We start from the raw sequence: 24,678 nt of genomic DNA, 5'->3' as shown, positions 1-24,678 counted from the left end.
AACTAGGAGAAAAGCCCTGAAAGAAAAGCTTTGCCCTTTTAAGAAATCAGATCTCACAAGTGCAAAGTAACACAAAACATTTGACCTGACATTCTCCACCCTGATTGGCTGTTCTTTTTTTTAAACCGTCACTCATACATTTCAACCAATCAGAAACAATGTACTTCTTGCGACTTTGAACCGTGAGCCAATCGTAAAGCGGGATAAGACCCGTGTGAGGAAAACAGGCCGGAAAAGGTAACGCCCCTTGACCCGCAGTGTTGTACGGAACATCCGGGGAACAGTGTGGTGGTGTAGTGGGGAAGATGGCGGCGCTGATCCTCCCTACTGATTGGATCAAAAACTGGGAAAAATCCGGCAAGAATGAGTTGTGAGTCGATTTTTTTTCTTAGCGAGATAGAAACGCTCTCCGATATGTGACTGATTGAACAGTTGAAAGATGGCGGCGCAGGGTTTTTATTTTTAACACATCCTGGTCCTTCATTGTCATGTTCACCGCATCCACTCGCGCTAAGCATTTAGCCTCGCTAGCAGGATGCAACGCGCTCCCTGGATGCACGGTAGACAGGTTTCCAGACTCGGATGCTGAAATATGAGCAAATCCCCCTGATCACTGAACATGAACACTGTCATTCTTTACTTTCAGTTCTTTTACTTTCACCTGAAAACGGAGAAGATCAACAATATACAGCGCCGTTCCTGTGACTACACCCCCCCCCCCCCAGCTAGCATCACTAACTAGCACCTAATAATCACAAGCTCGGTCCAGGCTCACGACCAGTTCTTAGTTATTTCATACACTGGAATAAAACCTTACTATAAATCCATCTTTATGCGAATAACAAACGATATATATATATATATATATATATATATATTTTATTTAAACAGATTTTACAGCAGTTTGAATCCCAGAAGCATTGCGTTCATGGCCATGTCGTGCCTCACGCTGCTAAGACCCGCTCTTTCACATTGTTTCAGGGTGAACCACGAAATGCTATTATAAAACTTTAAACAAAAACAATAATACGGTTATATACGATGTGTATATATTTGTTGGTATATTGTATGTACTGTGTTTATATGCGGTGTTAATGAGGTTATAGAGGGGCTAGTAAGCGCGCGCACACATATACACAAAGTCCGGTTGCTTCTACTACCTGCAAATACCCTGAAAAAGTGTATATTTATATTAGGGCTGTCAATCGATTAAAATGTTTAATCGCATTAATGTCATGAGTTAACTCGTGATTAACCGCAACTTAATCGCACATTTATTTATCTGTTCTATACTTTTCACGCTTTTAATACTCTTATCAACATGGACAAATATCAATGCTTTATGCACATATGTTTATTATTAGTAAAATCACACTCAACATAGAGCATGGAGACAAAAATAATCTTGTCAACGTTTTCAAGTAATTGTGGTGTTTTAAATTGCGTGATTCATCGACACCAAACGGATCTTTTGCTATGTTTCCACACGGACGGTTTTAATTGCTGGATGTGCGCATCATGGCGGATTTTGGTGCTTGATTTAGAGACTTGGTGCATCAGTAAAACAAACGTTTAGTGATTCAAAATAATTTTTTTCTATCTGAGTAAAGAAAGGATGTGAATAAATGTGTTGCATTGAAGGTTTTAATTTCGCCTCATATTTGTTTATTTTTATTTTTAAAACGGCGAAACAAATGCACGCTGCTTTAAACTAATAAAATAAGTGCGGTTAAAACGGATTTGTGTTAATTTTGACAGCCTTTATATATATATATTACACACACACCAACTAGTTATACCGTATCCTCTCTCCTCTTACCATTATTATTCCATTTACATTCACTTTTACAAAGCCGGCTGTTTAGCATCCAAATAACCGAATAGCTTTTCCGAGTTGAACAGTTTATTTTGTTGAACCAGATGCTCAATAATAATAATAATATGAAAATAAATATAATGCAATAAATATGCAATGCAAGACATTACTTATTTAGGAGAAGAAGGTCAGCGCTACTGCTGTTGGGGTTACACAGTTTAGGCAGTATGAAGAGTCTGCTCCATTTTTTAATACACACACACACACACACACACACACACAAACAGGTTTATCAGGGTTCACATGGATGTGGGAAGTCTATCATGGTGGACTGAAACAAGTCAGGTTGGTGTGATTGGCATTGTCTAAGTTTCATGTTTAGTCAGGGGAATGAGACAGGACTAGCATACTAGTGCATATACATGAGCCTGTTAAACCTGTGTGTGTGCGTGTGTGTGTGTGTGTTATTTATATAATGTGCCTGACAAACACTTGGAAGCACGTATTCTTATTGTTTCATGTTCCATCTGTTTTTATGCAACAAATCAGTGGTGTTCTTTTTTTTCGTCCCTTGAGAGGAAGGTTTTCGATGAAACACGTAAATTAAGATGTGACTGAAGGTTCTGTAATTTATGGAGAACTCATGATACACATGTAGGTTCACTGAAAGGAAAAATGTAAACAACATGGCTACCAGTCCATACTTCAAGATAGGAAGATATTTTAAAAGCTAAAAGTTTGCCTGGTGTTCTCTATAATGGAATGGCCTGCCCAGACACCACACCTGAATCTTGTTGAACTGCTCTGGGATGAAGGGGATAGCAAGGTCAGAAAGTAATCTTGCAACTAGTGAAGTTTTACACGAGTACCTGCAAAGTGTTTCAGCTGAATGTTTGGAGAAATGAACATTCCAGGTTCCAAAACTGTGTAAAGCTATTATTCATGAGCAGGGAGATTATTAAGGGGTTTTAAATATTTATACTAAAGAGAAAATCTATGGAGTAAATTCACTTTACTTCTTGCACATCCTTGTCCACTAACCTAAGGATTATATTTATTTGATTAAATGTAAGAGCCTCTGTAATAATTCAGGATATACACGTTCTCATGCTACATAAAATAAAGCTGTTACACTAGACTTTTACCTAGAAGGCCTAGAAGACTTTCAGATGGCAATGTAAACTTTTAAAATCTGTTTGTATATGTAGCAACATAGGCAGCTTTTTTATAAATATTATTTTTCAAACAGTATTGTAAAGAATGAGTATAGAATCTGAAGAGGCCATTCCATGATTTATTGATCTTTCTTCAGTCATTTGTTTTGATCTTTGTCTCACTGAACTTGGGGTTCTGGTGTCCACTGTTCACAAGCTTTGAATGGAAGTCTATGTAGTGTGACTTAACACTACACACACTACATTTGAATCCAGCCTGCAGTGCATGTTGTACTTGAGCATTAGTAGGTCACATGACCATGACATACATGTAGGTTTGTACCAGTGCTTAGAGTTTAGTAGCTTTCATAGCCCCCCCCCCCCCCCCCCATAACTTGGTTTTGGTGAGATGACAAGAGCGAATGGGTCTTTTTTTTTGCTTTATGATAAAATTCTTAGTCCAGTCAGGAAAGAGCATAAGAACCCATTTTTAAACATGACATTTCCCTAAAATGCCAGGATTTAGCATTATGTTATCAGCAGAAAGAGAGAATAAGTGTGAGGAAAAGCATCGCTTAAGCCCATCTCCCAGAATTCAAACTGACTGTGAAAAGGAATGACATACATTAATCAACAGTCAGTTCCTGAAGTTGATGTGTTGGAAGCAAGAGAAAGCCAGGACCCGTGCGATTTTGACAAGGGCTAAATTGCGGTGGCTGGACGCTTGGGTAAAGAGGGCAGGACTTGTGGGGTGTTTTCTCTGTATGCAGTGGTCTGCACCATTTGAAGTGGTCCAGTGTAGGACTGGTAAAACTCTGACTGGGTGCACAAGGCAAGTGGGAGAGATGGCTGTTGTCTCCGTTGAGCTACTGTGGAACAAATTGCTGCACAAGTTATTGCTGGCTGTGATAAAAAGGTGCCAGAACACACAGTGCATCACAATGCTGTGTATAGAGTAGTTGCTAAGTGGTCAGAGTACCCACGCTAACTCTTGTCCATTGCAGAAAGCATCCACAAAAGACTATTGGAAAAAGGTGGGCTGGTCTGACAATTTCAGGGTGTGTGTGCTGTCCACAAGCTGCGCTTGTATGCATCGTTTACTTTGGGAAAAGGAGGCTCCAGAGTGCACTATGGGAAGAAGGTGAACCGGTTGAGGCAGTGTGATGATTTCGGCATTGTTTTGCTGCGGGACCTTGGGCGCTGGCATTCATGTGGATGTCACTTCGACACCTGCCACCCACCTACACATTGTTGCAGACCAAGAACAAGCTTTCAGCAGGATAATATGCCCTGACACACACAACTGTTCAGGAATGAATTGAGGTACATGACAAAGAGTTCAAGGTGTTGCCTCCGGAATCTTAGTCTTGTCGAGCATCTTTGGGACGTTCTGGATGTTTAAGTCCATGGAGACTTGCAGGACTGCTGTTTGTGCCTAGGTGTTGGATACCACAGCACACCTTTTACAGGTTTTGTGGAGTCCAGGCCCCAGTGGGTCAGAGCTTTGCGTAGCAGCTTATGTTGTGTAATAGTGATCTGGTTCAGCACATTAATGCAGACACAAGTAAATGAACAGTATATGACTTGCAGTGGTTCATGTTGCACCTGCTATGTTTCCAGTATCGTTGCATTTCAACATATTTCTAGCCACTAATTCGCTGTGCAGCCAGGAATAAAAAAACTCCACGAGAAGTGCTTGTCCTGTACACCCACTGCGTCTAGTCCTGTGTGTGTATATAAAGCAGAACCTGCATCGACGTACCAACATTTCTTCATTTTTTTTCTTTCTCTCATAGCCTGCAGCTGTGCCGGGACCTGGTGGGCAAATCTGATGACGAATTGCTCCTTAAAGGTGAGTCGAAATGTCTTCTGGGGTATAAAGGATTGTTTTTCGGGGTTGACGCCCCGTCGCCCGATTGTTCGAGAATGCAGCTCTGCACACGCTCATGTAACCGAACGCGTTCTGGCACGTTCTTTTACAACTTCTTGTGGATGCCCTAAGAAGCATTTTTAATATCTATGGATATGTCGTAGATGATCGTAATGAAAAGATTCTAACAGCATAACAGTGACAATACATGAAGCACCTTGGGTTCATCGGAGTCAGAAAGAATTCTGAGCAAACTCTGCCCGGATAAAGAATACATAACTTACATTATTTCCGTTTTATTTATTATCTGATTCTGAACGATTTTATTTTGGAAAATGACCGGATTCTCTCCACCACATCTGTCTATGACTCACTCTTGGTTCCTCGGTCACATGTCTTACCAACATCCGCTACCTTCCTATAGGGGCTTCTCCGGCCAGTAACACATAATACATTACCGCTAAATTCAAACCCCCAAGCGAGCAAAATTAACAAAAAAACAACACAGTAGATTCACGTTTATTATTATATTTAGAAAATACCAGTTTTAATGGCGGTCGTATCATTTTTATTTTGTTGTATTTATCCGCCACACCTTAAAGGCTGGTCTGTGAAAATATTGTCCGACATTAATCTGGACCACTGGTTTAAATGATAATCATGGTCTCGGACACCTTTTGGTTGGCGATGGTCCTTGATGGCTTGCTGCCTTTCCCAGACTGATTAAATGAAGACTATGATTAAGATTTATACAACTGAAATGCCATCAAACTTCATAACTACTTTTGTGAAATTGAAGCCGTTTGTGGATGAGCTCATTTTGATATAACGTGCGGTGGAATCTGGGTTGAGGCAGACCGTAATTTCTTACACATGAGACGGATTTTTCTTTTGGTTCATAGACTCGTGCTTGCACCTCCACCAACAGGTTATTTAAATAGCTTTCACATGGATTGATGCTAGTGGACCAGACCTACAGAACAGAACCAGCTGAGGATGCTTTAGGATGCGTTGTCATTTATGTTCTTTTGCATTCGAAGTTTTGTTGCGTACGCGTGAAAATTTTCCACAAAATATATGATTCCCGATATGGCGGCTTCTCTGGATTTGATTTCATATGATGCGTTTCTTTTCTGGAACACGAAGCACTCGCTTGACGTATAAGAAACGTCAAACACCGTATCCTAAGCGAAAACCTGTCAGTAACTCGGCACGATAGCTAAATATGGAGATCAGTGAAGACCTAAACGAGAGCACACGTTTCCCACAATCGCAGTCGATGAGGAGCCCTGGAATCTCTCCTAGCATGAAGGAAGGATCTATTTCAATGATTATATAAGTGCCTCAATGCAGTAAAACGTTCCACTGACAAGAGCCTTTTTTATACTCCTTTCTTTTCTAAGTGGAGTGCGCTAGTTGGAAATGGGAATAACCTGATACAGCAAAAGCGAAAGTGAGAAAGAAGGGCGGGTCATACAGTTACCGCTAAAAAGCTATTAGCCCAGAGGGTAGGCCTTGTCCCAGACCCCAGGAAACATTTACATTTACCGCTCAACTGATCACGTGTCAAATTTCTCCCTTGTCCAAATGGCCGGGCGATACCACCGTCTAGCCGGCTGTCTGAATAAAGTCAGAGACGCTCCCTGATTTCGCACTGCCGCTTCGATGCTAAAAACAATAGGTTACGATGTTTAAACCATTGTATGAAATGTACATTTTCAGAATTTCATTCTTTTTATTAGTTTTCTTGTATTTATGCATTTCTTGTACTCTCAGGTTTGCCATTAAGATGGTCGTCTCAGATGGTGGCATGGCATCAAAGCCGACACCGCTATTACTACTCAACTGATCATGCAGCCACTATACAGAGACTCCAGAATATTTGAATTGAATTTTGAATGGTTTTAATGTTTCTATAATGAAATATTTACTTTTTTTGGGGGGGGGCAAGAGACTTGATCTATTTAAGTTCATTTAAGGTCCACTTAAGCAGGTGTATGTGTGTGTGTGGCGTTTCTAACCCTGTTGTTAAATTCTTCAATTTCTCACAAGACACTTATTTAAACCAGCACTCGCTTTTATTCCCTTGGCAGAGTGTAGAAGTGGTAAACAGGGAGTCATTTGGGATTGGGCTGAACCGCGTGTAGAGACCGAGCTTAATACAAATATTCCTCTGAGAAGTCTGTTGTTGATGGAGTCTAGATGCTAATAATGGTTTCTTTTTGCTCTCTAATAATTAGACAAAACTGTACGATTGTAAAAACGATAAATTTTGACAGTTTTTTTTAATCACATCTGACACATTTCTTATTAATCATCATTATAGAACCAGTCTAATGATGGGATTAATCACAAGAATATTTTCTGCTGAGATTTTCCATCTCCACCTTTTTGTTGTTTTTTTTTTTTCCTACTGTCTAACATTCTTTTTTAGATTTATTTAGTCTCGATCTGTGCCGCACTACTGGATTGTCTGGAACGTCATGGTGCCGCTTGCCCCTGGGGTTTGAAGGACACGTAACCTAGATTCATAGCAAAATAGTTTCGTTTCCAAAGCACATTTGACCCAGCTTTCTTGTTGTCGGTTCTTGAGTTTGTTTTTGTCCACTGTGTTCCCTCTGTAGACCTCCAGATGGCGCTGTACGAGCTCTGCTGGCACGTGGTCCACGGCGCGCTCAAGGTTGACGTGGCCGCCAGCCTTCTGGCTGATGTTATGGTAAGTTTCAACACCTCGTTAGTGCAAACCCGAAGCCCGCGTTATTAAAGTTAAGACCATCTGCTCGGGCTTCGCACACCTAGCGCGGGAATCTCCTCACATTCTGCGCCACGCGGGAGAGTGCAAGCCAAACGCGGGGATTTTTATAATATTCATTTATCCGCTTAACTATATATTTATTTCGTTTCTAAGCAAGGAATATTGTATGAAGTTAGCGAGAACTAGCAGGGTGGGACTGGTTATCTGGATGCACTGTGCTTTTTCAGTCTCTTATTATGGGACTTTTGGGCCTTTCTTTTTGTTAAAAAGGAAATTGGGAATGTTTCTGGTTGGTAGGGTCACACAGAATGTCATGAGCTTGGTTCCTCCAGGATTGTGGACACTACAGATCCCAGATAAAACACACCCTATCCCCAAACCACCCACTTTTTTTTTTTTTAAATATGAACATGAAAAAGCTCTTTGTATGGAAACAAGACAAAAACAAATCTTACTTGCTCACTAGAGAACTACATTCACACACACACACACACACACACACACACACACACACACACACACACACACACACACACACACACACACACACACACACACAGTTTAAGGGCAAAAGTATGTGAACACCTGACCCTATGAATTAAATGTACCTTTTGAACATTCCACATATAGTGGAAGATTTGTGCTCTTTTGGCCACAAGGGGTGTTAGTAAAGTCAGGCACTGATGTAGATGTCCTTTTCATCCCGTAGATGTTCAGTATAAATGAGATCAGAGCTCTGTAGCAGTACAGTTTAAAATCTTTTACTCCAACCCATGCAGACCGTTGTCATGCTGAAACAGGTTTGGGTCTCCTTTAATGCCGCAGCATCTAGACATCCCATACGTTAAAGTTTGGAGATAACCACACATGGCTTAAAGGTTAGGTGTCCCAATACTTTTGTCCCTGTGATGTTAATATGGCTTTGTAATTTGAAGTTGGCTGAAGTCTGCCTTTTAAGACCCTTTATTTATTAATTTGTTTGTTTGGTTTTTCTTTTGCCCCTCCCACATGCCAGCAGTTCCTGTATTCTGACCATATCCCAAACCTGCATTTGGTCGATTGGTAGAGAAACAGATGATTAGTCAGATCTTAGAACGCCTGACCATCATTTCTGTGGTGTGGATAAACACAATTCTGTCTGACAAGTGAGATATTAACCAGGCCAGGGTGAGCTGTTCTAAACAGAAATCCACACCAACATCACAGTGATGTTTCTGATGAACCATTCTAAAGTGTTTCAATCCCATTTTCTAATGATTGAAGTTTTTTAATTATTGAGTTTTATTTTTTTTTTGTATCCAAAACGAAGAAATAAGTTAGTACTTCAGTTACAGGTCCTGTCAAAACATCTGCCTCTTTTTTAAAGCAAATAAAGCAACACATTGCTGTGTTTTTACAAAGTTTGAACATAACACCAAATGCACAGTCTTCGCCTCATAACAAGAACAACTGGAACTACTGTCAGAGCTGCTGTTACACTGGGAACACTAGGGCTTGGGCGGTATATCGATATTTCATCTAAACCATGATAATTAATTGTGATGCGCTTAAAAAAAATTTTTTTTAACGTTACAATTAAATATTAGAAATTAAATACTCTGGAACGAATGCTGTGATAGACAGCAATACCCCGATACTTTTGAGGAAAATGTTTCCTCACTGGCCGTAAGCTCGGAATTCAAAACCGACTCTGCCAATGATACTCGTGGGTCATAATGGGTCCCAAAGGGGTTAGAAATGCCCCCGCTTATGCGTTCATTATGTATAAAAAAATTCTTATTAATCTTTAAAACCTTAAAATACTAATTTTACAGTTTTGTGGACAGACTTGAGCTCATTGACTGTATATATTGTGATTAGGGCTGAAGTGATTCCTCAAGTAATTCGATTACAAAAATTCATGCTTCATTTAGTCCATTTAACTACACACGGGGCACCGGGTTTCCCCACGGACCATTATTACTGCCACGCCACCCGCTAAACTGGAAGATGCTGCAGAATGAAAAATAAAGGGACGGGGAGAAAACGGCGAGGGGAAGATTTGGGCCGAAGAAAACGGCAGAACGTTTCCAAAGTTTGGGATAATTTTAAACTAAAGCGTAAAGAAAACAAGTTCAAAAAGACCATAGAAAAAGTCTTTGTATTTTGATGTAATATGGCATTTAAATGCACTAAATGGGTTTAGTTTTCACCGAATTTCAGCAATAAAAATTTACATTTTTCCAGAAAACAGGAAACAAATTACTTGTTTATTTTAAGAGACACGTCTTATTTGATCTCTTATTTAGTATTTCTCTTTAATAAAGCAAAAGCACTTCTTATCCGAATACTCGATGGACTCATCAATAAATAGAACTCGTGTACTACAATAATCGATAGCTTTAGCCCTAATTATGATACACATTGAGTATCATAGAAATGTCCTCAAGTATCACAATTTTATATATTTCTTTTTCCTATCACTCGTCCCTAATCAACCCGACTGTGTGACCAATCAGAATAAAGACTTCAGCTTCACTTTAGAAATAAACCCGCCAACGATGCCCACATCCGGTCAGCAACGCGCTCCGTTTCCCAGCGCCGCGGAAGCGGACTTGAGCGAGCGAGGGACATCCCTCACCCAGCGAAATCACCTCGCAGAAGTAAATTAGTTTCCCGCGTTCCTCGCGCACCGCCGAAAGATGCGAAATGACTTGTCGCCGAGGTGTCACACACTCGTTTAAACCCGCAGATCAGATCCGGAGTGTGCGATTGTCGCGGGCGCCCCTTTCGTGCGCGGCGCTGGGAAACGGAGCGCGTCACAGATTGCTTTTGCGGCCGGCGTGACAGTTTATCAGAGATGATGAAACTGGCGCGCTAAGCAAAGCCGAAACGTGTTCCTGATGGATTATTCGCTCCGATCCGCTTCCTGTCGGTGCACTTCTGCACCTTTTCTCGCGGATTAGCTTCATGTGCGTGTCGGTCGGCGCCAAGCCCGAATTCTACTTTGATTACAAATGAGCGAGTTTTTTTTTTTTTTTTTTTTTTTTTTACCCCAAATGCACATCAGAAGCCATCAAATCATGGCTGTGACCTGCCTGGTGTTTGTGTCACATTTAACAGCAGAGAATATTATTCATTGCGCCAACGGAGTATCGCTGTGAACACGAGGCACGTTTACATATTTAGTTTGTCTTTTTTCCCCCCTGTTAAATTCAGTAGACAGCAGTACCCCTCGAACACCCGGGTTATAGAATTACCTGAGGTAATTTACAAAGCGGAATTGTCTGGTTCCTCAAGGTTTCTTCCTCATACTATTGCAGGGTGGTTTTTTTTTGCTTTGCCACTCTCACCACTGTCTTTCTTATTAGGGATAAACTTATAGGCGCTAACGTATTAAGGGGAGTTAAAGCTCAGTGGTTAAGGCTCTGGCTTACTGATGGGAAGGTTGGGGGTTCAAGCCCAGGTATCGCCAGGCTGCCACTCTTGGGCCTTTGAGCAAGGCCCTTAACCCTCTTTGCTCCAGGGGGTGCCGTATCTTTTAAGCAAGCTGGGATAAGCGGGGGAAAAAAAGGATGTATGTGCTTTGGGGGGAAAAAGCGCTATGCAGATAAAACTGAACCGAATTGAACGTTTCACCACGACACGATTCATTCATCTGAAACCTCTGCTGAGGTTGTGGCTGATGTCAGAGCCGGAGCTTAGGAGCAGGAGATCAAAAAGAAGAGCCAACACCGTACGATGACTTACGACGATCGCGAGCACCGAAATTGAATCAATAGGCTAATACTGATTTTTGTCTCTGTTTCAGGAGTTGAGGGAGGACATGCCTTCGGTTTTAGCTGATGTCTTCTGCGTATTAGGTGAGTCTGGTTTTTTTCCTCAATTTCCTTCTATACTCATACAAATTATTATACAATATTATGAATATCTGTTCATTAAAAAGATTTGTGAAATGTATCAATCAGTATGTTAATGAATGGTAGACAAGTTTAGATTAACTGCTTGTTTGTTGTCGTTTTAACGGAGTAGCGTCTCGTTCATTGTGTTTCAGAGGTTTTTTTTAAAAAAAAAAAAAAGGTTTTTTTTTAACCCTAGATTTGAATCCCACTTTAATCGCAGTTTTGATGATTATAATCGCAGCTGATGTTGATATTTTGCTGCCTGTTCGCCCAGTGGATGGCAGAGTGCAGTAAAAGCGCTCCGATGCCATATTTGTGAACGACATCACTAACCTGTATCAGAGCTGTGGGATCTTCAAAGCTGAGTTGGAATTTAAAATTGGCGCTACCTCCTGCGGTTGCGGGTCTCCCCATATGGAGTTAAAATCGGTATCACAATTATTCAGCAGCTTCAGGCCAGCGGTTTCTGTGGTTACGGCTTTTGTCCAGGTCATCACAGGACTTCTATGTAGCATCTGCGCTGTGTGGACCAAAGTACCAAGGTACTTTACCAGCCATATGTAGCCTGAGTTCTCCATAACTGCTATCACAGTGTCGAAGGCACACGATTGTATAGAAGGTCTTTGACCTTGAACATATTTTGAGCCATTCGAAATTTTTATTTAACTTTATGAAAAAAAAATCATTACCATCATTAAAAATCTGCTACAAAATAAATTCCAAACTTTTTTCTGTATTAACCTGAAATGTAAATGGACTGAAAGATCGACTAATAGAAATGGACTAATCCAACACAACTAAAATGACTAACCATAGAAGGCAGTATACAGTACAGGGTGTCTTTGGATCCTGGACAGTCGCATTCAGTTTTTCAATGCACTTGGACTAGGAGACCCAAACCTGTCCCACCATGAAATGCTCCTGTGCAGAAATCCAGCTCCATGAACATATCATTTTCATGGGTCCAAGTGGAAGCTCTTGAGTGGCCTGCTCTGGAGCTCTGACCTCAACCACATTGAACGCCTTTGGCTTTGGAACACCGACGGCACCCCAGACCTCCTCACCTCACCTACATCACTACCTGACTTTACTAACACCTTTGTGGCCGAACAAGCACAAAATCTCCACAAGCACACCCCAGAATCTAGTGGAACATCTTACTGGAAAAGTGGAGGTCATGATAACATGACTGAATGTGAAATCGCAAGTTCATCGAGTTTAAGTCCCATCCACACCAAGCTGCCACTCCTGAGCCCCAGAGCGAGGCCCGTAGCCACTCAGTTGTAGGAATGCGATAAATGCAAGAAGCTCTGGATAAGGGGATTACGCCAAATGCCATAAATGTAAATGATTAAAAAGCTACAAGAATAAATGTTCAGAGGAATATTTCGGGCTGTTTATTGGATCCAAAGCGTGTTTGAAGTTCAAGCACACGAAGTAAGCAGTCCCCCCCAAGCTCCTTTTTAACAGTGTGATGGTATAAAGCCGGACCTGTTTATAGTCGCTATAGCGCCCCCCTGCACCCATTTCATGCACTACCATTTGATATAGTCCAGTTTCTTAGAACTGTCTTTATCCCAAATATGAAAATGTGCCACTTTGTTTTATTAGTTAATACAATTTCAGTGTCCACAGTGGAAATAACTCAAGTGATTAATCACAGTGCCATAGTCCCCGTGATCGAACACCTCCCCTTAACCCTACCCCAGCTAACACAGGAGACAAGACAGAACACTAGTCTCCACTTTTGATTAAGAGGAGCTGAGTGAGATCCGACTCCTTCCACTGGACTTTTAGTTCTGCAGCAAATAGTACTTGGTCTCTAATACTGTTAACTATTAACCTACATTGATTGATTTATTTTTGATTTATATATTTTTTTTAGATAGTGCTGTTAATGCCTTCAAAACGCCTCTTCTCCTATGTGCAGATATCGAGACCGGATGTTTGGAGGAGAAACACAAGCGAGATCATTTCACCCAGCTGGTGGGAGCATGTTTGGTAAGCTCTGTTTCCACCTTCCCCTTTCCCCTGCCTCCTTCATGACTGCAGTGCAACACCGACTCCATGTTCCTATGCCAGTGATCGCCACTGTGTGGCAGTGTTGCCCTATCCAGACCACCAAAATCCACCCCCTTTTTTTTTTTTTTTTCTTTCACCAAGTGCTGCAAAACACCCAGAAGCTTGCAGCTGCCCCCTTGCGATAAATCATTTTCCCTGCGGTGCGTACTTTAGGATTAGCTATGTTTGGGATATAGTTTGACCTACATTCTGTCCAGTTAAAAGTACCTCTTGTCTGTTTTTTCCCCCAACAACGCCAACACGGTTGCATCTTAATTACACGTGACATGATTGTGCGAAAGAAGATCCGACATTGAAAGCAGCTATAAAACAACAAAACAATAATCTGGACCAGAAAGTGATTTCCAATAAAAGGCGAACGAGTCGTAAATCCGTCAATCTTCAAATCGCGTTTCCTGAAAGCACCGTTGTGTGGTTTCGATTATATTTTCTACACATTTCTGTGTTAAATGCGACAGCTTAATCTGTTGAAGCGGTGAAATGAAAGATTTTGTTTTGCCTTTCCCCTCCCCTTAGTGTTGCGTTTCTGACGCCATGCTGAAGGAGAGGCTCGACCCCGACACGCTCGAGTCCCTCGGCTTGATCAAGCAGGCACAGCAGTTCAACCAGAAGATTGTCAAAATCAAGACCAAGCTGTTGTGAGTAATTTACCCGTAATGCAACTCTCGCTGTACTCATTATCAAGCTGTTTTCCCTGCCACATCCTGTGTGTGTGTGTGTGTGTGGTGCTTTAAAACCCAATAATTTTTTTCCGTTCGTGAACGTGCACGTAATAACACGTGCGTTAGGGGCAGTGGCTGTTTAACCGAGCCACACTATACACTACGAGAAGGAAACCTGCTGATGGATGCAGTAACCGTGCTGGACTTGAGTCCTGTGGTCCTGAGCCAAACAAACAGCTCTTTATTTTCACACATACGTTCAACTCTAAAATTCTTTTCTTCAGATATCCTGGCTTGGGGCACTTTTAGAGCAGAGGGGGGTTAAGGGGTAGAGGTCGACCGATACAGGTTTTTCTCTTCCCCCTTCATCTCATCAAATCGAACAGTTCATCAATAAGACTTGATACACAAAAATTGCTTTAATGAAACATGTTATTGAACAAACACAAACCTCTCCAATCACACTGCGTCTTCACATAGGTTGTTTTTTTTGTTAATGTTGAGGCTGTTCAGTTTCAGTGAAAGGAAATTGTGATACTATTACCAACGGACATTTTAAAGATTTTTTTTTCAGGAAAACTCTCATATAGATGTGGTGGTGAAGGGAGCACAAACTTTTGGCTATAATTGTGAGTCTTCTTGCTCAGCTGGTCAGTGTTTACTTTATACACAAAACCAAGTGTCCACCACTTCCTCTTTAATCCTGTTGGCTTTTCTGCCAGTTGTTGAGCAAATGCGTGAAATTGGACCCTCACAACGTTTCTTTGTCCTTCACCAATACCAGTCCTAAATGTTATCACAAGTAAGGTTTGGTCCATGAACTCATGCTGTTACTGGCAAATTCGGACGAGTTTTCTTAATCTTCTGTGTCCAGTTTTTTTCCCTCTGATCTTGTTCCTTGCGATATGCCAGATTCTTGCTGATGGGACGGGGCAGGATTGGATTTCTAAAAACCCGAGATGCTACATGATGAGAAGATTAGAAATTCTGGGAGCGACAACCAATTTTCAAATATTCGATCCTTTTGTTCTTAAACGTTAACCGACAGATAGCACACTATACGAACAAAAGTATTGGGACACCTGAACCCCCAAACTTTTACCACAAGACTGGAGGCACACAATTGTTTGGATGTGGTGGCATTGAATGTTTCTTTTACTTGAACCAGGAGACCCATGTGAGCTCCATGAAGATATGGGTTGCATTGAGTGTTCTGCTGTAAAGTACAGACTTTATAAAGCTGAGCGCACCCCAGATTTCCTCACCTCACCTTACTAACACCTTTGTGACTGAATGAGAAAATTCTCCACAAGCCCACGCCAAAATCTAGTGGAACATCTTCCCAGAAGACTGGAGGTCATTATATCAGCAAATGGGGACTAGGTGTAGAATGGGATGTTCAAAAAAGCACACGTGAATGTTATGGTCAGATTCCTAAAAAAAAAATCCTTGTAGGTCTGTTTTGGAAGCAGTTTCAATCAGATGTAAGTTATAAAAACATCTTCGGTACCTTGCTGTAATTAGCAGATTGAATTTCTACCAGCATCAAGAGAACAATCAGGCTAAAATTAGAACGTGTGACCTTTAAATTGGTTGAAAATTGGCACATGGAGACGACAGGCATTAAACGAAAGGAATGATTGGAGACACGGAGATTGTATATGCTTCCAGTTTAACATACTAAAGTGCGACATGCGTTAAGATCCTGTGTAGACCTTTTATTTGAGATCCAAACGGCCAAAGGAAATGATCTGAGTGTCTTTCAGTGAGGGTTTTATAATTGACAGTCTAGGACCTGCTTCAGCTACTCAGACTGTTCAGCTGGCTGTGTTTCAATACCATTTGCATTTATATTTGAGGGATCGACACCAGTAATTGCTCGCTGGACAAGTGACTCACGACTGCTGATTTGCTGTCACCAGGATTCCTGCACCTCTAAAATCGACCTCACCGGTGGCTTTGCTGAACTACAGCTTCAATTTGAGCTTAGCCGAATGTAACTCGCTAAATATTTGTGGTGGAATGACACAACTGTCAACTTTTAAAGACGTTAGTAACGGTCATGCGCCATCTGGTGGAGATTCTCCTAATCACAACACTGAAGAAAGTGCCTACAGGATTCGGCGGCACTCCGCGGCACGAAATGCGGCAAGTCGCGGGAAGAAACTGCCGTTCTTAATGGCCACATCTGTATTGGGAACACTTTGCTATGTTTGGATATATGAGCAGCCATTAAGTAAAAATTCACTCGTTTGTTTATTCACGAAAGTTGTGCTTTAGTCGTGTCTGGATCAGTAGATATATTTTTTTTTTAGCTTGCCTCACTGATTAAAAGCTGCGACTGGGAGCGCATATTAGAGCTGTATTTATTGGCAATGCAGTGCAGTAGATGGAAAAGAAATTTGCTCACGGAACGCCGCTATGCTGGATTCTTAGAATCATGTCTGCTGATGCTAAGAGTCTGATAGTTTCCTGCATTTCTACTAGAGCCAGTCGTTATTTGTTCCACTTCCAGCTTCACACCGAGCCGTCAGACACGGAAAGTGTTATAAAATAGAAACATTTCTTGTAATCTCTCGTCCTGCCACTTCGTTTCGACGACTGCAAGGCCCCTTAACACCCCTCCCCCCACCCTCATTTATTGAATTGTCTTCCACCGTCGCATTGTGTTTTGTTTCCTTTTCCCGAAGCACCGCCTTGTGCGTGAATGTCAAGAAAGCGCCGCAACTCTGTAATTTGCCCGCCACCTCATTTTCTTTTATACGCGACGCACTCCACAGGGCGTTCGCTGACAATGATTAATTTCACGCCTTTGTGTCGGTCTGTCTCTTAGAGTTCTTATCAAAATTCTTTTTGGGAGCGCTTTGCGCACTCGCTTACCTCTGTGAATGGGGTCGCGCTTGTCATTTACCTTCCTATCCCACGCGCGAGCACACTCGCTAACTGTTAAACGCACCGAAATCAGCGGAGAAATACATTTTCCACATCATCTGCGGCTCAGCTCCGTTTGCGAGTCGTGCGCTTGTAGGGGGGTTTGCTTCTGACCGAGTCACGCCTCCTTCACAGGACAGACTCATCAGATAAGTGCTAATTTGGTGATATTTGGGTTTGTTTCCCCCCCCCCCCCCACTGAATCTGCTAGAGGGAAATTGTTTGCGGACTGCTGATCATAAGGTATTTGCTTTGTGAGCCCACATTTAGTTCCCGTCTGCTGTTATTAATAACCTCCAGTCTTTCTGGAAAGATGTTCCTCTAGATTTTAGAATGAGATTTGGGCTCATTAAGCTACAAGAGCGTTAGCTCTAGTCAAGTCAGGCAGTGATGTAGGTGAGGTGAAGAGGCCTAATGTGCAGTTCCAATTCATCCCAAAGGTGTAAGATAGGGTTAAGTTTAAAGGTTTTAATTCATTTTTAGTTTTATAGCACTTTTAACAATTGCCTTGAAGCAGCTTTATACAGATAATGTGGTGAAAAGAATGAATGATTGATCTTTATTAGTAGGGTAAGTAAAAGTTTCCTGAGATGGCATAAGGAAGAACCTTGAGAGGATCCAGACTCAAAAGGGAACCCGTCCTCCTCTGGGTGGCACAGAATGTTTGTTTATTGCAGCTAAACGCTGCTGAGGTGTGCAGTGATAATAATCAGAGGCAAACTGCAGTCCTGAGTCAGTGTACGAACAATGTACAGTCCGAATTCGTCCTCAAAGCTCCTGTGTTTCTCTGTAATTTCATGGATCCCCAGGCTTTTGATGAGCAACTATCGAAGAGATCCCCATCTAGAGGCAGGCTGGGACAAGGCAGGCAGATCCGAGGAGAGGGACTGGTCACTGGTACCTCAGAAGCATGTATAACTAACTTTAAAAAGAGAGAGATAGAGAAAGAGAGAGATGGATTATTAAGTATCATTATTGTTGTATAAAAGTTAAGGACGCTGTGCAGTTGGGGACTCCGGCAAGACTCGCTATAGCAGCATAAATTAAAGGGGGGGTCCCAAAAGGTAAAAGAGACATGAGGAGTCTCTGGGATAAGAGACGGCCCACCACACCACAGTCAACAAACCTGAGTGAACACATGAGAGTAAGGCGATCCTGGTAATATTATTTACATGAGATTCAAAGGAAAGACTAGAGTCAATAATCACGCCAAGGTGTTTAACTGCTGTACACACCGAGGCGAAAAGACCATTGGAGAGTTTACTTTTAGCTGCATGTGGTCCTAGTAAACGTACCTCCGTCTTATCTGAGTTGAGCAGAAGGAAGTTATAAAACATCCACTGTCTAATGTCCTTTTACACACTCAACACTGTTAAGCCGATCTCTCTCATCTGGCTTTGCTGAAACATGCAACTGTGTATCATCAGGTTTACAGCAAGCCGTTCAAAGATCTTTCAATCCATCCACTCCAAGTTAAAGCTCGTTTGGACACGGGGGAATTGGCATGCTGGAACATTTCTGTCTTTCATAGTTTCATTGAAGGAAAAACTTAACGTTATCGCATCCAAAGACACGGTGTGCTGTTGTGGTAGCAGTGTGGAAGAGCTACGTAAGGCTGGAGACGTCAGGTGTCCAAAGCCTTTTGTCCATTTAGTGTATTTCACTGTGGATAACGAAGATTTTGTGCTTAACAAGACACGCACGACACGAAATGAAAATTTAAACGGTGTATAAAAACACTCAGTAGAAGCCGTTCGACTGAAAAGGAACCATGTTACCACCTCACTCTTGGGAAACGAACTTCGCCAACATGGCAGTCAATAACGTTTTAATATTCGATGCTTTTATAATTGAGGTATTGTGCAAAAAGCAGACAGGAGCCACTGAGGCTCTCCAGAGTCCTGTTTCAGAGGTGGTGCGAACATGTAGAGTAAAAAAAAAAAAGCCTTCTCCTTTGTAGCACATGATACAAAAGCATATTGTGCAGATGTAATTGGAAAAACTCTTTTGCGTTTAAGGGAAACGAGTTATTGTGGCTTTTTGTGAACCGAACTTGTCGCCTCGGAAAGGTGATAAAGCAAAAAACAATAAAAAATGTATTCAACAGTACTGTAGAATTCTGAAATCTGATTGGTCAGAAGGGTTGGACTAATTTTCTGGTCATAGGCCTGTATTAAAGCACTTGTTCTGATAATTTTGTCATGGAATCTTAAGTGAGCAGTGGTGAACAGCAAGGAAATAAATGTAATTTCTTACTCTAAGTAGCTTTTCCATGTATCTGTGCTTTGCTAAAGTTTTTCCAGTTGGAAAAGTTTTTTTTCTTTAACTTCACTACAAAGTTTTACTAAGTTTTTGCAAAATCAGTCGTTCCTTTTCACTTATGAGTGGAAACAAACATAACTGGTCAAACACACAGCAAGCCACCAATCAGGAAAGAGCACACGCTTTGCTTTAAACTTGTTTTGATTGGCGCTTGGTGGCATCTACTCAGCACGAACAGTTCAGCAGGAACAGTTCAGCATCAGTTCAACAGCAAGCAGAATATTTTGATAGTAATAAATGATGAAAGACTCCTGACTAACTTGCCACAACACCCGTGGTCTTATTTGTGTGATATTTATTTTTTTTTTTTTGTTTTTTTTTATGTAGTTGAAAAGATGCTTTTGGGCTCATGATAATCGATCAGATTTCAATGTTTGACTCATTAATATCATTCTGTTAATAGACTGGTGTTCTAAGAGTAACAGTGTCTTTTTACATAAACTGAATTAAACCAGTCGTGTTATTAAAATAATAATCGGAATATTATAGCCATAATAAATTATAGTCCTTTGTATAATTAAGTACAATTTAAGGCAAAAACCTTTATACTTTTGCTTAAGTGATGAAGTTTCAAGGGAGCACTTTTACTGGAGTCGTATTTTACTTTTACTCGAGTGCCTGCTTTTTTGTCCGTCATTCATCACTGGAAGTTACAGTTCACATGGATAAGGATTTCTATGGCAGGATGCAACGCTAATCAAAAAGAAAAAAAAAACAACAACAGTAGTTATTTAATATAACGGATTCTTGTGTAGGTTTTTTTTTTTTTTTTTTTTTTTTTTTTTTTGGAAGGAGTCTCCAGTGTTGGGTACGTTGTAACAGTCAGAGGTGAAAAATGTTCCTTTTTTGGTTTTGCTTTTTGCTTTTCTTTGGGAGTGTAAGTCCTGACTGGAAACAGATGTTTTGTAGATATTAAAAAAACTTAACTAACCATCATCAATGTTGTTGGTGATTTAATGATTCAAGTTTAAAGTTTTGTGTCATACGTGCGGATGTCAGTGACTGTTTGTATAATGAAATTCGCAAGTGAGGCTGCAGGCAAACTACAGCAATATTAAACATTTAAACAATTAAAAAAACTAGAGGAAAAAAAAGGAAGGATAAGTATTAATGAGGCATAAGAAAGTTATAATTATTTACAAGTGGGTGCAGAAGTGTGTGTGTGTATAATATATATATATACACACACACACACAGTAATCCCCCACTCTACCACGGTTCAAATCTCACTTGTACTTGTTGGCAAAGTGCGATGGTAAAAGATGAAAAAGGAATCTGTAAAACGGGGGAACAAAAAAGTGAATGGCATCACCCACCATTGCTGATTATTTTCTATAGTAGCACGCTTGCTCCTGATGTATTTCTCATATAAGGACAAATACAGCCCCGGTTTCCCAAGAACTTCCTTTGTGCACTGACACAATAATGGTTTAAAAAATAATACAACTTTTATACAGTCTTTTATAGCCCTGTTGTCCCCCTCATAATCCCTGTCCACCTCTCTTGCAGTTACAAACAGCAGAAGTTCAACTTATTACGTGAGGAGAACGAAGGCTACGCCAAGCTAGTGACAGAGCTGGGCCAAGATCTCTCAGGAAACATCACCAGCCATCTCGTCCTGGAGAGCATCAAGTCTTTAATAGGTACGAAGCGCTCTATTATATTACCACTCAACCCATGTGCTCCACTTGTTTTTTCTTTTTTAATTGCCTTGCCATCATCTCAAACCTCATGTATCTTCACCCCATCGATTGGTAATAAACTTCTCCCTCGACCGTAATCGAGGTCTCGGCCTGCCATAATTACAAAATCATAAGCAGAAGTAATCTGTCCTGATAAGAAGCTCGATTTTTTTTTGCAGTCACTTATTCAGCATAACACGACTTCCATTGTTTACGAACAGTCGCTCACTTGACAGAACGTGAGATTAGAGCTGCTGGTGTGTGAAGCTGCTGAAGGTTTTTTTTCACATTATTTTTTTTTTTTAAATCCCTGTGCAGGATGTTTTAACCTGGACCCAAATCGCGTCTTGGACATCATTTTGGAAGTGTACGAGTGCCGTTCGGACCAGGACGAGTTCTTCATTCCGCTGATCAAGTCGTACATGTGTGAGCACCAGACGCTGTGCCACATCCTCGGATTTAAGTTTAAGTTCCATCAGGTGAGATTTGATTTTGATGTTTTTGATTTTTTTTGATTTTTTTAAAACTTGCTCATAGTAGAATTTCCAGCCACAGGTCTGAGAAATTCGGAAAGGAAAAAGTGATGCAAAAAAAATAAGGGAAATTCACACAAAATAAGTGCGCATATACGTCACGAAATCCCATGTCTACTACACACACACACTTCACTATATGAACTCACCGTTTTGATATTTCTGGTTACCTGCTGTTTCATGGCTTGTGGCCTTTATAGATTTTTGATAGCAACATGCCTAAATATCCTTTACACAGATATTTGAAATATGGACCATGGAAGGCATTGACGTGTCAATAATAAGCTTCAAACACTATATTGGTGATATTCACATCATAGTCCCAGGCACACACTTATTCCCCTCTCTCAGGTCAGTTTAAAGGGGATTTTTCAATCCGCGGTGAAACGGAGCTCTTGGCCTGTGCACTTTATTACGCCTTGGCAGGAAAAACGGCAGAGCTCCATTTTATCAACAGAAGTGAGCAGAATCATGAAGAAATGGGAGTTTTGTAGCACAGGTTACTGGGAAAAAGCTTTGTGGGGGAAAAAAAACTAAATAATTATTACAATCATTTTTTATTGTAATATAACAGTTGAGGCACTGCCTCTCCTATTGCACATCTCAGAAGTTTAACTTTAGCAAGTTTAGCAAGTTAAACTGTGAATATCGACAGGAAATAGCAAAGTTTTTTTTTTTTTTTTTTTTTTTTGCAAATGCTAAAACACATTAGTGCAGAAGTTTCACTTAATGTTCGCTTTACTGAAGTCTCAATCTGGCGAACAAGCAAATAAGAGAAGCTGAAAACCCTCTGATCCAATTACTCAAAAATGAATGAAATTATATTTATTTACCGCTCATGTGTGAAAGTTTTTTAAATACAGCATACAAATCCTACACCTACACTATATGAACAAAAGTATTGGGACACCTGACCTTTCCAGCCATATGTGGCTCGACACAGCACTTATGTAGGATGTCCTTTTAGATGCTGTAGTAGACGTTTTCCCCACCCCCCCATCACTTCAACCAGGACCATCAGCATGACGATACATCTGCGTACGAAGCGAGCCTCGTAAACAAATGGGTTGAAGTGGGCGATTTTTAATGGTTTGCTTTGCTTGCTAATCTATTAAACATATTTGGGATGAAATGAAACTCCAGACCAGAGAAATCCCTCAAAATGCCAAACCTGTCAAAGCCCGATGTCCATTAGGCATGTTTTGATGGACTGTAATACTTAGAGCCCTTGGAGAAAATTGTTCTTCTTTGTTAACACTCTTGAAAAGGTTTTTCAACAAATTAACCCAAACGAAGTATCAAAGTTTATAGAGAAACGTAAACCTAAACATCTTATTTAAAATTTCTGTCAAATTGTAAAACGAAACTATGTTTTCGGCAGGAACATAAACATAGAAGTTGGCATGGTGCTAAGGAAAGAAAGAAAGAGAAACTTCAGACCACCTAATCCCACATCAGTACCCGACTTTACTACACCCTGGAGGCTGAATGAGAAAAAGAATCTCCACAAGCGCACACTCAAATCTAGTGGAACATCTTTGCAGAAGAGTGGAGGTTATTATAACAGCAGATGGGGACTAAATGTGGGATGGGATTTAAAAAAAAAAAAGAAGCGCACACATCTTATGGTCAGGTGTCCTTAAAATATTTATATAGTGTTTTGAACACAATTTTAATCAGATTAAGTTATAAAAAAATATCTTTAATACGTTGCTGTTATTAGCAGAATGCATCTCTGCCAGCGTCCGGAGGACAATTAGGCTTAAATTGGAAAATGTGACCTTATAAATGGTTGAAAAACGGCACCTAGAGATGACTGGGGATGAATGAAAGGAGTGATTGGGTACTTGGTGTATATGCTTCCATTCCTATCTTATGACTGGGAATTGCCTTGCTGTTTTCAGTAATAGTACCAAAGAGTTTCTCCATAGCTTAGGTGACACACTCCTTTTCTAATGGTTAAGTAAGGAATTATTGGCGCTTGGGGTCCATCGTTGAACAACCGCAAGCAATGGCGTTTATAGTTGCTGTAGCTTTGCAGGAGCTGATGTTACATTTCTCTAAAAAGTGTTGATCAGCACTAACATTAAGTCCGCTTGTTGGTGTTCTGTCCTTTAAAAGGAACAACAGATAAGATGAAAGAACTGGCTAAGTCTACTTCAAATAGAGGGAGTAATTAGTGATTTTGCATTACTTTAATTGTAATTTGTTTATCTGGTGCCAGTTTAGTATTTGCAAGAAGATTATGGGATCGTCTATCTTCTAACGCATCTCCACCCCCACACCCCGGTTCCACATAGTAGCTGCGATTAGACCTCAAAATCCGCTTATGAAATGACAAGGAATTATACACTTTTACCACTAAAACAGCTGTTTAACAACTTAAGAAGGATTCAAACGTGGACCAGAGCAAAGGCATCAGCTCAGCGCGAGTAACCAAAACGGGACAAAAACTAAAGCCACAGTGTTACGTACAGCGTTTAGGTTTGGGTTTTCAATGAAAAGATGTGAACGAACATGCGCCGTTATTTTCCCCCCTCAGGAGCCGAATGGAGAAACGCCTTCATCTTTGTACCACGTGGCTGCTGCACTTCTCCAGCACAATCTCATCGCCCTGGAGGATCTCTACGTCCATGTACGTGACTGCATCTAAACGACTTTTGAGAAGAATCCATTTTTAGTTGTAAAGGATTTCTGGCACAAATTAGAAGAATGATATAGAAACAAATACAATAATTGTGATACAAATGCAAGACTTAATTAACGTTTATTTTTTAAATAAAATCTTTTTGAAGATAATAACAGCACCAAGTATCTAACGAAGCCTCGCTTCACCGAATTTTTGAATCTTTGTTTTGCATCTGTACACGGTGCTGACTTTTTGCTTCGAACCTCATGTTCAGAGAACTTCAACAGATTCTTATGAAATGATCTATTGCATTACATTTATTTCTTGATCGAATGGAAAAACAAATGAATTCTAATTCTCG

At 40.7% G+C, this 24,678-nt stretch overlaps 1 protein-coding gene across 2 annotated transcripts in view; it reads left to right on the top strand.

Annotated features, from left to right (window-relative positions):
* Positions 1 to 213: 213 nt before the first annotated feature.
* The window catches only part of thoc2 (THO complex 2), an 88,436-nt gene continuing 63,971 nt past the window's right edge, over positions 214 to 24,678 (top strand). For both annotated transcript variants that reach the window (XM_083560177.1, XM_083560176.1), the window contains exons 1-9: positions 214 to 370; positions 4,767 to 4,822; positions 7,465 to 7,556; positions 11,386 to 11,437; positions 13,407 to 13,477; positions 14,075 to 14,196; positions 20,983 to 21,116; positions 21,474 to 21,634; positions 24,231 to 24,323. In XM_083560177.1, the coding sequence (XP_083416303.1) occupies positions 306 to 370; positions 4,767 to 4,822; positions 7,465 to 7,556; positions 11,386 to 11,437; positions 13,407 to 13,477; positions 14,075 to 14,196; positions 20,983 to 21,116; positions 21,474 to 21,634; positions 24,231 to 24,323 (846 nt within the window). In that variant the 5' untranslated portion in view covers positions 214 to 305. The remainder of the gene's footprint in view (positions 371 to 4,766; positions 4,823 to 7,464; positions 7,557 to 11,385; positions 11,438 to 13,406; positions 13,478 to 14,074; positions 14,197 to 20,982; positions 21,117 to 21,473; positions 21,635 to 24,230; positions 24,324 to 24,678) is intronic.

This window comes from Silurus aristotelis (genome assembly GCF_946808225.1).
Source record: "Silurus aristotelis genome assembly, chromosome: 14".
Lineage (NCBI taxonomy): Eukaryota > Metazoa > Chordata > Actinopteri > Siluriformes > Siluridae > Silurus > Silurus aristotelis.
This window is presented reverse-complemented; position numbering and strand designations above follow the sequence as displayed.